This window comes from Trachinotus anak, unplaced genomic scaffold (assembly GCF_046630095.1).
Source record: "Trachinotus anak isolate AG129_WGS33_773 ecotype Australia unplaced genomic scaffold, CSIRO_AGI_Tana_v1 ptg000016l, whole genome shotgun sequence".
Lineage (NCBI taxonomy): Eukaryota > Metazoa > Chordata > Actinopteri > Carangiformes > Carangidae > Trachinotus > Trachinotus anak.
The window spans coordinates 5,841,897-5,854,124 of record NW_027273867.1 but is presented as its reverse complement, the minus strand read 5'-3'; the positions used below and the strand labels follow the sequence as shown (position 1 = coordinate 5,854,124).

Genomic DNA, 12,228 nt, shown 5'->3' with positions numbered 1-12,228 from the left:
AGTCCTTGCATTAGCATGGGGAATTGTTGACTTTGCAAAAGGTCTTGTAGCTGCAGGACTACAAAATGCCAACAGGGACTTGAATCCCCTTTAAGCTACCTCTAGACAAATAAAAGGGAAACTCTACAAAAACCAACAGACCTCCCACTCACACTAACAACTAAGAAGTCGTGAATACCACCCAATGGGATGAGGAAGGAGAGGTTTGAGCATTTAAAAATGATTCCTGTAACTCACCCGCCATAGTGTAAGACTGTGGCACCAAAGCTAATATTTCAAAAACAAGAAACAAGGAAGTTTTCCGACATCTTTGTCGAGAGTCACATGTAGTTCCTTCACACATACTTCGTTACTGGTGGATTAAAGATAAAAGAGTCAATTCAAATACTGTCATTTGGCAAATGCATGTTTCTAATCAGGATTTAGGGCCTTAATAATAATATTGATGTGATGAGCGTTTTCTGCTGCTGCTAATTCTTACAGACATTCATTTCAAGCATGCAAATCAGGGGCAGATGGAATTAGCCAGGAAGTGCGTGGGGGATGAGAGATGTGTCGCAAGGGGTCGACATCTTTTGTGGAACGTAAGTCCCATTTATCCCAAATTAGGACGGGTGCGGCACTGGTTTCCTTTGATGTTCGTCTTGGCGGGGGCGTGGGTGGGGTGCAGAGGGGAGAGGAGGGGGTGCCGTTGGGGGACAGGGCAGATTGCTGGAGCACAAACAGATGTTCAAGGCTCATCCTTTGAGGTGGTGATGAAACATGGCCACAGCAAGAGTCTTTACATCCGACTGTCAGTCAGTTGACACAGAGACAAGGGCAGGGCTTTAATGCTGCTGCATATGGGCTGCTATATCAACAGCAGCAGATGAAGCAGTTTGACCTATATCTGCGCTAAGCTGAAGGCTTCAGTGCACTGCAATGTTTCTTACAAAAAAAAAAACTACCCTATAAGAATTTGATGGACAGGAATACAATCCGTGATAGAAGACAATGATTCAGTAATAGTTCCCATTTAATCAGCCTCAGTTTCACACAATTTAACCAAAAGAACACAGCACAAAGCAGCTCTTACTCAACCTCTTCGATCTACATTTCAACAGGTTTGTGATGTTGCACAGGTTGTCATATCAACATCTCTTCGCTGTCAAAATGTTTACTGGTGGGTTTCCCTTTGTGCTTCCCCTAACTATCTATCTCTGCTACTTCAGGAATATGACGACGGCTACGGAACAGCTTATGATGACCAGGGATACGAATCGTACGACAACAACTACAGTAATCAAGGACAAAAGTAAGTTCTACATTTTTTCCTCCAAAAAAATCATTATTAGGCTTTTAGTCCAAGGAACTGACTTAAAATTAAAGCTGTATTAATTGGTATTTTTTATAATAATGATGGATCAAATGACTATGTGTAATATTAAAGGTGACAAACCCACAGATAATTAATCACCTGACTCTACAGCTCCACTTAGCCCTAAGCTGCATTTTAGGGTGTTTTTCGCTCATTGTTTTTTTTTTTTTTTGGTTCAGTCTCAGTCCTCTCATCAATGTCATTTTCAGCCACAGACAGCTGATTTCCACAATAAAAGCTCTGACACCCATTACTGTACATCACCTAACCAGCACCAAACGACATGTTAGTGGCTAGCTGTTGAACATAGTGGAACATTTAGCAGCTGAAGAGCCAGATATTTCCTTCAGGATTTGGATGAGACCAAAATGGAGCAAAAAGAGAGTGACTGTTGGACTTTTAGAAACAGAACCAGTGTTTGTTGGATGTGTAAAATGGCAGATATTTGTATAGTACAGTATAGTGTATAGTAGAAATATATAATATAAAGATACGTTGGTCTTCAAAAATGTAGCCTAGCCATTGAAGCAGATCTTGAAAAGCTGTCCAGCATTAGTATTCTGTGTGGTGATAGAATTTATCATCAGTTCACATGTGTTTCTATCATTTTGCCCACCTGATTTATATCAATGAAGATCGGTTAAATAATAAACACCTCTCCGTACAATTCAATACAATTCAACTGCATCTACTGCAGCCTCCACAATGACCATAGAATTGAATCAACACACTCAACAAAACATTATGACCTTGATTAAGTTAGAATTCATTACTGTATTAGCCTGTATTAGTTTTATCTAGGTGTACCTAGTAAACAGGTAACTGAGTGTTCATATAAGGAATACATAGCTCAGAAATTCAAACTGGGGTTATCATGTCATCATGCTTCAGAGTTCACAACAAGCCAAAACATGAGAGTGACAGTTGTTCAAACAGTGAGAGCACTGAATTAGAAATCACTGGAATATGTATCAAGTTGTATTTATGCATTTCAAAGTCAACTTTATGAACTGCATCTGAGGTGGTCTGAGGTTTGCTGCTGGCTGGCCATTTGGGTTTGAGTAAATATAAGAGAATATGAGGTAAAATTGAGATTCTTGATGGTTGAGAACAGCTGAATTATGAAGCGTGAGCCGTTAGAAGTCATTTATGCTCATTTTGTGCTCTATTTTGAAACTTGAGAGAACACTTCCTGTCAGTGGGGTTTTTGCAAAGTGTGAAATGTTTTGACTGACCTCTGAGTTGGTCTTCCAGATTAACTCAAAAGAAGTAGAATTTAACGTTGACTAATTCCTGTTAGGCCTCAAAGTAAACCGCTTTGTGCAGCCTCAGTGGAATTAATTGCAGCTCATTATGTTAAATGTATTATCTTTGTTTTAATCACTCTTAAAAATCTCTGGCCTAAGGTGCATTTTCCTCAATGTGCTTCTCATGTCAATGCAAAGCAAACAGTCTTAGCGGCATGTTGCTCCATATAACAGGAGGTCCTGCGCGGCTAAATGCAGAATATTGATTTTCTTATATCCAGGGAGCTATCACACTCTCCGAGCCACACAAGGTCAAAGGCTTTCGCTCTGGTTTGTTGGTGTCCCAGAGTATTTCATCAGCACACAATGTGCTACATTTATGTATGCCTGTGTGCGCCACTTCAAAGAAAGAATGATTGTTGCCACATTTAGTGTCAAAAATTGTATTGTATTGGCAGGAGCAGGAAAAAAGGAAAATAGACACATAGAAGAAAAAAACATTAGTCTGTCCCCTGGCTTTTGTGAATAGAGTGGTCAATGTTTTCTTTTGTGGAGGTGTCAGGAAGTATGTCACCCAGGCTTCATCCATCTTTTGTACTATCTCTCTTTTTTCGGGCCAGATCACACCCCCACACAAACGCACATTCCTCTTCCTCTAACACATCGAGGGATGTATCACGAAGTGGTATAGAGATGCTCGCTTGGTGGATGCAGGTCTGCCCCAGGAATCTGCAGCTATTTGTTTTAAAAGCAAAGCAAAGCAAACTGGGGGAGGTGTGTGTGTGTGTGTGTGTGGTGGTGGGGGTCTGGTGGCAGCACAGAAGAAAAATGGAGTCCATCATGTAAAGGCTGGAGGCTGGGTCGACTCAAAGAGATTTTCATGTCTGTTATCTGGTGGGAGACGAAGCAACTAATAGGGACCAGGCAGCTAAGTATGCGCCTCAAGAGACAGCTGATTCACTTACTTCTTCTCTTGTTTTGTGTGTCTTGTGTCCTGGATTTGGATGAAAAGTTACTGTTGGTGCCGGCTCACATTCTGCATGTCCACAATTACAAGCTTTACACCGGCCTGGGGTTGGTCACATTTTGACCCTTTGTCAATAAACACAGGATCCCTTATTAGACATGTCTACATGTGTATAATTATTAAAGCTAAGAGCTTTTAATTTAATTTACTTAAAGGTCCCATATTTTACACTTCTCCTGTGTTTTGTTTGAAGTGTTGATCTCCATAAGAAGATAGATTTGTGGTTTTAAGAACCAATAACCATCTTAGTGTAGTTTTCAATCAGAAGAGAGGCTCTGAGCTTCTCTTCTGATTGGCTGATTGTTTTCTGAGTGATTGAAAAAAAATTAGCAGGGTTCAGTTAAACACTCAGAAAAACAAATCCTGCAAGGTTGGATGGTGGGTCCAGGTGGGCGGGGCTTGGCTGAGAGTGGTGACTGCTTTGTTGTGACATCACAAAGTTACAGAAGTCCTGACGGCTCGCTTTAAGGCTCAGTTTCTGAATACAGGCTGTGTGCATTTCTCTGTGGACTGAGCACTTTGATACTTACACACAATATTAATATAGAACCTAGACCTGCTTTATAATCAACAAACACATGGACATCACACCTTACAGAATATGGGACCTTTAAATACCTCTATTCCAGACCACAGGACCTTATGACATATTACACATTATGTGTCCACAATAATCTTTTCATTACTATTTAATTATTGCATTTTACAAAAGGAATTAATACTGCATCATAATACCATTCCTCCACAGCTTCCTCTTCATAGCCACAATCCAATTTAGCTTTGTGATGGACAAAGGTGCTTTATTTTCATCCCAAGCCTGAGGAAAGTCATAGCAGGTCCCAGCTGCTGCAGGACCTCGGGGAGAGTGTGTGTGTGTGTGTGAGTGCTGGAGTGTGTGTGTTTGTGTGGACGAGAAGTCTCTCCTAACAATGTTTCTCACAGCCTAAGGAGCTCCTACTCACCAATCTGAGCTCTGACTGCGTGGCAGGATTTCAGTTGCCGGAGGATAACAAGCAGAACAATTTACAGTCTCTCTGTCATGGTATTACCCCGATGGCTTATACTAGAAACAGGCCTGTCATTTGTGAACACGAAGGGAAAGGAGGAGGGTGGGGAGTGGAGGGTTTAGAGGCTGCTTGTAATGCTGCATCGCTGGATTTACTGATACTTTAATTAACTTGAAATATATTTCCATGTAATATTCAATTCATTTAGCTGTGGGTGGTGACCACAGTTTGGCTAGTCAGTCAAATAATTAAGTAAGTAAGTGAGATAAATGTTATCTTACCACCACAGATAACATCTCACTTACATCCACTGTTTTATTACTGCAAAATTTAATTCTATACTCCACTAAACTGAGGGATTATTCCTCTTTTAACTTAAAATGTTCTGTGAATGGTCAACAGACAGAATATTATGATAATTGTATTTGGCAACTGTTTAAATTATTTATGAAGCAAAACTGTAAACATTTTAAATGCGCAGATTTGGCATCACCATGAATGTTTCACTATTTTCTGACATTGTTTAATTAGATTTCAGAGACATGAAAAAAAAAATGACAACAACCGATGAAAATATTAGTTAGTTACAGTCGCGTATCAAGCTAGCACATCTGTGTGTTCTAGCCTCTGACATTTGCAATTAAAGGTACTATGTGCAGCTTGTTTTTTTTTAAACAAAGTTAAAACACTGCTCTATAGCACTACCAGTGGTTAGGAACTCCACAGGGTACCTTTAAATTGTGACTAGCATACTACTACAAAAATTATCCTCCATTAAAAGTGAAAGTTCTGCATGTAAAGTTTTCACTTTTAGTATTCTTAGCTGACAAATGTAGGCCTACTTGAGCAGATAAGTAAAAGTACTTATTAGGACAAATTATTAATTTCATCTTGTTACGTTGTCCTAACTATCTTTGCTAGCACCAATGCTAAAACCTAAAGATTTGATAGAATAATCTGCATTTTGTACCGTTTTGCAAAGTAACCATAGATGATGCATAAATTAGTAAAACGTATAATATAGCCATCTGAATTACAGTTGAGTAATTTACTTTAAAAGCTACTATCTGTAGAAACTGAACATTTATGACACATAGACTGCACCAATTGTCAATTCTTTAGCTACTGAATAATGTTAAAAATATTATATATATATATATATATATATATATATATATATAATATATATATTTATATTATATAAAATTATTCTAATAGTGGTTTTAACGTTGCACTTAGTTGCAGTACTCAAGTACATCTCTGTGTCACTGCCAAACAGTGAAGATGATAAAATCTTAATGTTCTCTGCTGTGTTAAACTGATACAAAATGTTATGCTGCACATTACTGTACACAAAGGCAAAAAAAAAAAAAACAGTACCCGCTAACAAATGAGACAAGACAACCCGTGTAACCAAACTGTACACAGTCAGTCACACAGACCGGCTAGAATTGAGTAATTTAGACATAATTAAATTTGAAAGGCAAGTAAGATACTCACAAGCTTAAGACATGAGACCTACACTAAGAAGCAGTTTTCAGATGCCCTGAAGACATTTCACAACATTTAAATCTTTCGCCTGGGGGAACCTCGTGGAAAGCCACCTCAGCATGACAGCCATGGCAGCTCCCAGATCACAGCCTCCACTTACTGTGTTTGTACACCGCAGAGTACTGAGCTTCCATCTCTTTTGGAAACGTGGCGGAAGGCATCATCTACGGAGAGTTTATCGGAAGCCACGGCAGTTAGGCGCCAATCAAGTGCTAGGGTCAAGGAGGCTGGAGGAGGCTGCTTGTGTAGGGAGCATCTCTAATTTTATTAGCACACAGAAGGTGACGTCTCTGTAGGGAAATGAGAGGGATGACAGCTGTGGCACAGCCCTGGCCGGACACTTGGTGAGGTCACGGCGAGGTTGTCTCATGTAGCTTGGGCACGATCAAAGCATTATTTCATAGTTGACACCTCAGAGACTGCCAGCTGCTGACACCTCGCACCTTCCCTTGCACCTTGCTTTGGTACGCTACATAGTAGGCTGGATCCCAGAGGCCCGCGGGTACATGTATAGCTGTGTGACAGCGTTTTAAAGGGCAGACACATCCCTGAGGGACAACTGTAAATCTTCGAAGACGGACACAGAGCAGGAGAACAGAGGAGGAGAGTGGCTAGATTTGTAAGGTTCTTGGCGTTGCACTTAAGAATCGATTGCTCCAAACAGCCTCAAAACTCCTCAAACAAACCTCAACACCAGCACACACACAAACCTAAACTCTGACTATTATTTGGTGAATCACTTAGGGGCTAGTTACTCATTTTTTACACTGACAAATACTACAAAAAGACTGAAAGATCTGCAGGGGCTGATGTGTGAATATTTTCTCGGGACTGTCCGCAGAAACACCTCATTATCAAACACTGAAAAGCAAGATATCAAACCATGTCAACTTCTCTGACAGTTTTGTCAATGTAGAATCTTTCTGTATGCGCATATAGACAAGAACACTCATTATACAACACATAGGGAGGGCCTGAGGTGGCTAAGAATAGCTAATGCAAAGGTACATTCACAAGTCGATGTCTGCTTATTGTTACAACACAAAGAAATGCCACAAAGGTGCTACCAGTATCCAGCTCACTGCTCTAAAATGTGGTAATTATAGTTGAAAATCACTGGATCCCCCAGCAAAGTACCGTAGGGGGCAGCGAATATAGAGGTAAACATAGGAAGTGTATGATCTATCTCTAATGTTTCATATCTATGGTGTTGCCAGTGGTAAGCTGTGCTGTGGTCATCAAGGCAGCCCGGCAGCTATTCAGAAATGAATCAGCTAGTGCTACTGCCAGTGAGGTGAAAGTTGATGATAGTTCAGGAGGACAATAGCTGTACTAGTTGGATTATAATAACAATAATAATAATAAACCTTATATATCTATAGCACTTTTCTGAAAAAAGTTACAGAGTGCTTAACAGAAACAAAGAGAGGGATTAAAATAAGCAATTAAAAACCACAGAAAAACAAAGATATCAAAAAAACAGAGTTAAGTTATGTGAGCTGTCTGTATAGTGGGAAAATAAAACACAACATGTCAAACATTAATTAAAGCTTTCAGATAAAATAATGTTTTAAGAAGAATTTAAAAAGATACCAGTGGTGATGCTGCCTGTCTGATCTCAACAGGTTAACTGTTTCACAGTTTCGGGGCTCTAAAAGCAAAGGCTCTCAGTAGCTGAGACTAAGGAATAACCTGCAGAGCTCTTCCACCGATCTAACTGACTGCCCAGGCACATATGAGGTTAATAAGTCCTAAATCCATTGGAATTGCTGTATTTTTTATCACTCAAAATCCACATTAAAAACCAGAGGAGAGCGTTGAGTAATAATAATATAATATGATAATAGAAATCTACTTATGAAATAGTTTTCAAGTATGCAGACAGGGTGAATTTGCCTGCAGTGAAACCAGAAAACTTATAGTGACACTGGAAGCCTTGATCAGGGGGTCAGTGTGATTCGTCCTCTGGGACCCACAAATGTCTGCAAAACATTTCATTTCAATGTTTATATGTTTTGCAGTGCTCCAGAACCTTTGGCACCAGTTTGACCTCAGCAGAGTTTTGTGAAAGAGCCATCTGGCTTGTTGTATAGTGTAGTTAAGTCTAGTCTTAATTTTTTTTGCCTCCTTTTCTTTTTCTGTATCATAAGAGCACCATTTGGCGACAACGCCAGAGCAAAGTACTGTACAACTGTATATTCTGAGGATATAATGAAATCATTGACAGTAGATTCACGGTGCAGTGGAGTGCAATGTTTCTTTAGAAATTACAGATACAGAGCAGTGACTTGTTCTGTCCTCTCACACAGGCCAAAAACCTACATACGTTTGCAGTTACTTGGCCCCGGCTTTGTCTTCAGTTGTCAGGAATGCAAAGTGTTTGATCAGTCGGCCTTTCTCAACGCGACTACTTTGAAGTCTGCTTGTTGTGTCAGGGCCTTAAGGCACACAGCACCAATTTAGGGCAATACATTGCTTTTTTTTTTCATAGTACAGATTGGCTGTGTTTGCTGTCTGCTTCTAAAACACCTGCAGTTGCTTCCCAGATGCCAGGTACCTAGATGGTGTTTTCCAGGTAGACAGTTTGTCAAGATGAGTGACATGTGCTGTGGTGGGAATAAGACCATTTGAGGGGATGGAGGGCGGGATTTACACCACTCTCTCTGTCTCAAGACAAAGAGTGGCATGTTGTAAATTTAATGCCCTTTCAATAAGACATACCAAAGTCTTTTACAGATTCTACAATGTGACAACCCATACAAGTCTCCAGATAAAGGATTTTAAAGAATACTGCGGACTGATGTGACTCGAAGAGGCAGTATTTTCCCTGAAGGATGATTTCATGTACTTTCCAAAAAAGTACCATAAGTGGTCTGCTCAACACCAGAAAGAAGACTCATTTATAAAGTCAAATCTTTGCCGTAGGCCATTTTGTCCCTCTTTGTGACTCCTCAGCGGGGGGTCAGCAGTGGAGATAGCTTTGCAATCAGCCACCACATTGAGCAATCAACAGTGTATCCATAAGGACGTTTCCATTTGAAATTATGTGAGCTTCATTTCATACTAAAAGGTGAAAAAAAAAAGTTAGTTCTGCTTTTTTTTTTTTCGTCCATTTTCATGGTATTGTTGTCTGTGGAAATCACCACCGAGCCAGCATAATCAGAGCCTTCAGTTTGGGGCTTTTTTTCATCAGCATTTTACTTTTTCAACCTTGTGCTAAGAATGAATGAAAAACATGATTACACAAGAGGCATCAGGGAAGTTTTTTCTTTCTTTTTTTTTTTTGCTTGAGGATTTGCAGTCATGATGAGTTTAAGTGTGCAAAATGCAAGAAATAGGCTAACAGAAGAAATGCAGCCTCTCTCCACATCAGTGTGGCGCTGTATTACCTCTGCAGCCCTTCGTAATGTCCTGCTAGATTTCTTCAAATTTATCACAGAGGACTGGAAGAGTAATGGCAATGTAAGAAAACAAAGTCCACTGGGGACATGTACTACATCATTCAGATTTAACACCGCCATCTGTTTCGTGATGCCCAGGAACAGCAACATCAGTGCTTAAGACAATGCATTTACAGAGAAGACAGATGTGTGAGAGAGGCAGGGTCTTTACCTGTGGAAAAGTAGGCCTGGAATCAGATGCCTGATGAAAGAGATACACTTATCTAATAGGTGTTGTGTTTGCCCCTCATGGTCCTCACTCACGCTTTAGACAGATGTGTGTGTGTTTTTTTTTAATCCCTCTTCTTCTCGGCCAGTGAAGTTGAGGGACACACAAAGCAGCGGACGCCTTCTGCTAATGAATGTCAAATCAAAAGCCGACCTATTTAGAAAGTCAAAGCACTTTCACACCTATGACAGGGCAATATCTCGAGTGAGATCTATCCACCCAGGGCCCCTCAGCTCATGCTCACGTTTATGTGGCCAGCTGCACACGTCTGACTTGGTGATTTGGGATCAATGATGATAAATGTAGAATGCACAAGGTTATGATACTGAAGCAGAGAAGAGGTTTTCAGGTTAAGGTTGTTTTTGTTTTTTTTCCTTTTATTTTACACCACCATAAATTGCCTCCACTTGAAAGAACCTGAAATTTGCAAACAAAGCCTGTGCCAAGAGTATGCACCTTAATGATTCATCTGCATCTGCAGAGTTTTATATAGAGATACAGTGCATCAAGCTGAATCCTACTGTGATTAAGTACAGCAAAAAAAGATTTAATATTCTTGCTGTTAGCATTTGCCAATTTAAAAAAAGTTATCACTAATCCTGTTTTAGTATTGATAGCTTAACTTAATCTCAATGCTAAAATTGAGCTAAATGATACAGATGAATTGGTCAGTCCCTTTACATCAGCATACTTTTTGTCTTGCTAGTTTGATGGCCTACAATTTCATATACTTAACCTGTATTCAAATATTTATTACCTCGGCCAAGGTGAAAACACAGTTTTCATCTGTATCTGTTTGTTTGTTTGTTGGTTGATTACACAAAAAATACAGAACCAATTTAGCTAGTGGAAGAATGGGGCGTGGGCCAGGGATGAACCCATTACATTTTTGGGCAGCTCCAAATCATTCACCATGAATTAGAACCTTTATTATGTTTATGTCCGTCCCATTCGTGTGAACATGATATCTTGAGGGAATTTCCTCACATTTGGCACAAATGTCCACTGGGACTCAAGGATGAACTCATTAGATTTCGGTGGTCAAAGGTCAAGGTCAGTGTGACTTTTTAGGCATAACTCATGACTTCACACTGCAAGCAACTAAATTTTACACAAAGGGTTAATATTTTTCATTGTTCTGGATAGTCAGAGATGTAACCTGAAACAAGTCTGTCAAGTCGGTAATTGTAGTTTTCTCTAAAGTCTGGTGTATGTTGTTTGACTTTGGCCTTGGTGGAGGTCTGCGATTTGTGAGTGACTTTCTAGTTTTCACTTTGTGTGGAAAAAATAGCATTTCACATCTCACAGTCGCACTTGGAGGTTGATAACTTTGATCATAACTGCTAATAAAATCCGAGCTGAGCAGCTGCTCTTTTTCTCAAATTGCCAATTGACATAAACACATTTTCTCACCAAGAATCCCCTGCTGCTAGTATTTCACTTTACACTGAAAATCCTTACTGTATAGCAAAAATAAATAAATAGTTTGAATTCTTAAATTCTACATGTCAACACTATAGAGACCTGATTGATGTTAGATGTGCTGTAGGACAGGAGACGCTGCAGAACCTTTGGCCTCACAAAGCAGAATTTTCCAGAATCTTTGACCTTCAGGATGCATCTCAAGACTCACCGGCCTCTGTAATTGAGAAGAGAAAGTAACTATGGCAAGAAGTTGTGTAGCAATATTGATAAAATGTCACCTCAGAAATTAGAGGCGCCTAACAGCTTTTGTTGCACTCTTCTCCTTTGTGCAAAGAGCAGGTCTGCACTGGCAGCTTTCAGCACAGCACAGCACTATTATTGGCCCTTTCTGCCTTTAGCAACAGAGACAGAAACTTAAAGGGTTAAGTGAGTTGAGGTGTTTTTACAGGAATCTTGGCTCTCAGTTTTTTGTGATATAAACATATGGAAAATAAATTATGAGAAAAATGCTGACAGTCTACAGCATGTAAGCAAGCCTCTGAGATGGTGTTACCACAGCGGTGTGGTGCCCTGATTTGTGCTATCTGGGTGCTTTTCATTGCTGAATATGACAGCTGTACAGGAGGGCCCAAAATAATCCAGTATTTCATATACTTCACAATATGTCTGCAAGCACCTGTGAATTGTGGTAAATTGATTTTCTGACATTCATAAAAATGGATGTTTATTTCAAAGACAGAGTCTCTGGAAAACACCCCAGCATTTTACCATAGTGTGAAATCTAATTATTTAGTATCCTGTCAGGTCTTGTCTCAGAGTACACAACATGACGAGCCAAAACATGCATTCAGTTGTCACATGTCCCTCTGTCTCTCTCTCTTCCCCCTCTCCCTCTGTCTCTGTCGCCCAATGAGTGGTGTCAAGGATATTGCAGTGACTTGACAT

General features: G+C 39.9%; 1 protein-coding gene across 2 annotated transcripts in view; it reads left to right on the top strand.

The window, feature by feature from the left end:
• khdrbs3 (KH domain containing, RNA binding, signal transduction associated 3) overlaps nt 1-12,228 on the top strand; it is a 117,674-nt gene that overhangs the window by 94,533 nt on the left and 10,913 nt on the right. For both annotated transcript variants that reach the window (XR_011693931.1, XM_071500611.1), the window contains exon 7: nt 1,212-1,294. Coding sequence is in view for 1 of the 2 variants with exons in the window: in XM_071500611.1 (XP_071356712.1) it covers nt 1,212-1,294 (83 nt within the window). In the remaining variant the exon portion in view is untranslated. The remainder of the gene's footprint in view (nt 1-1,211; nt 1,295-12,228) is intronic.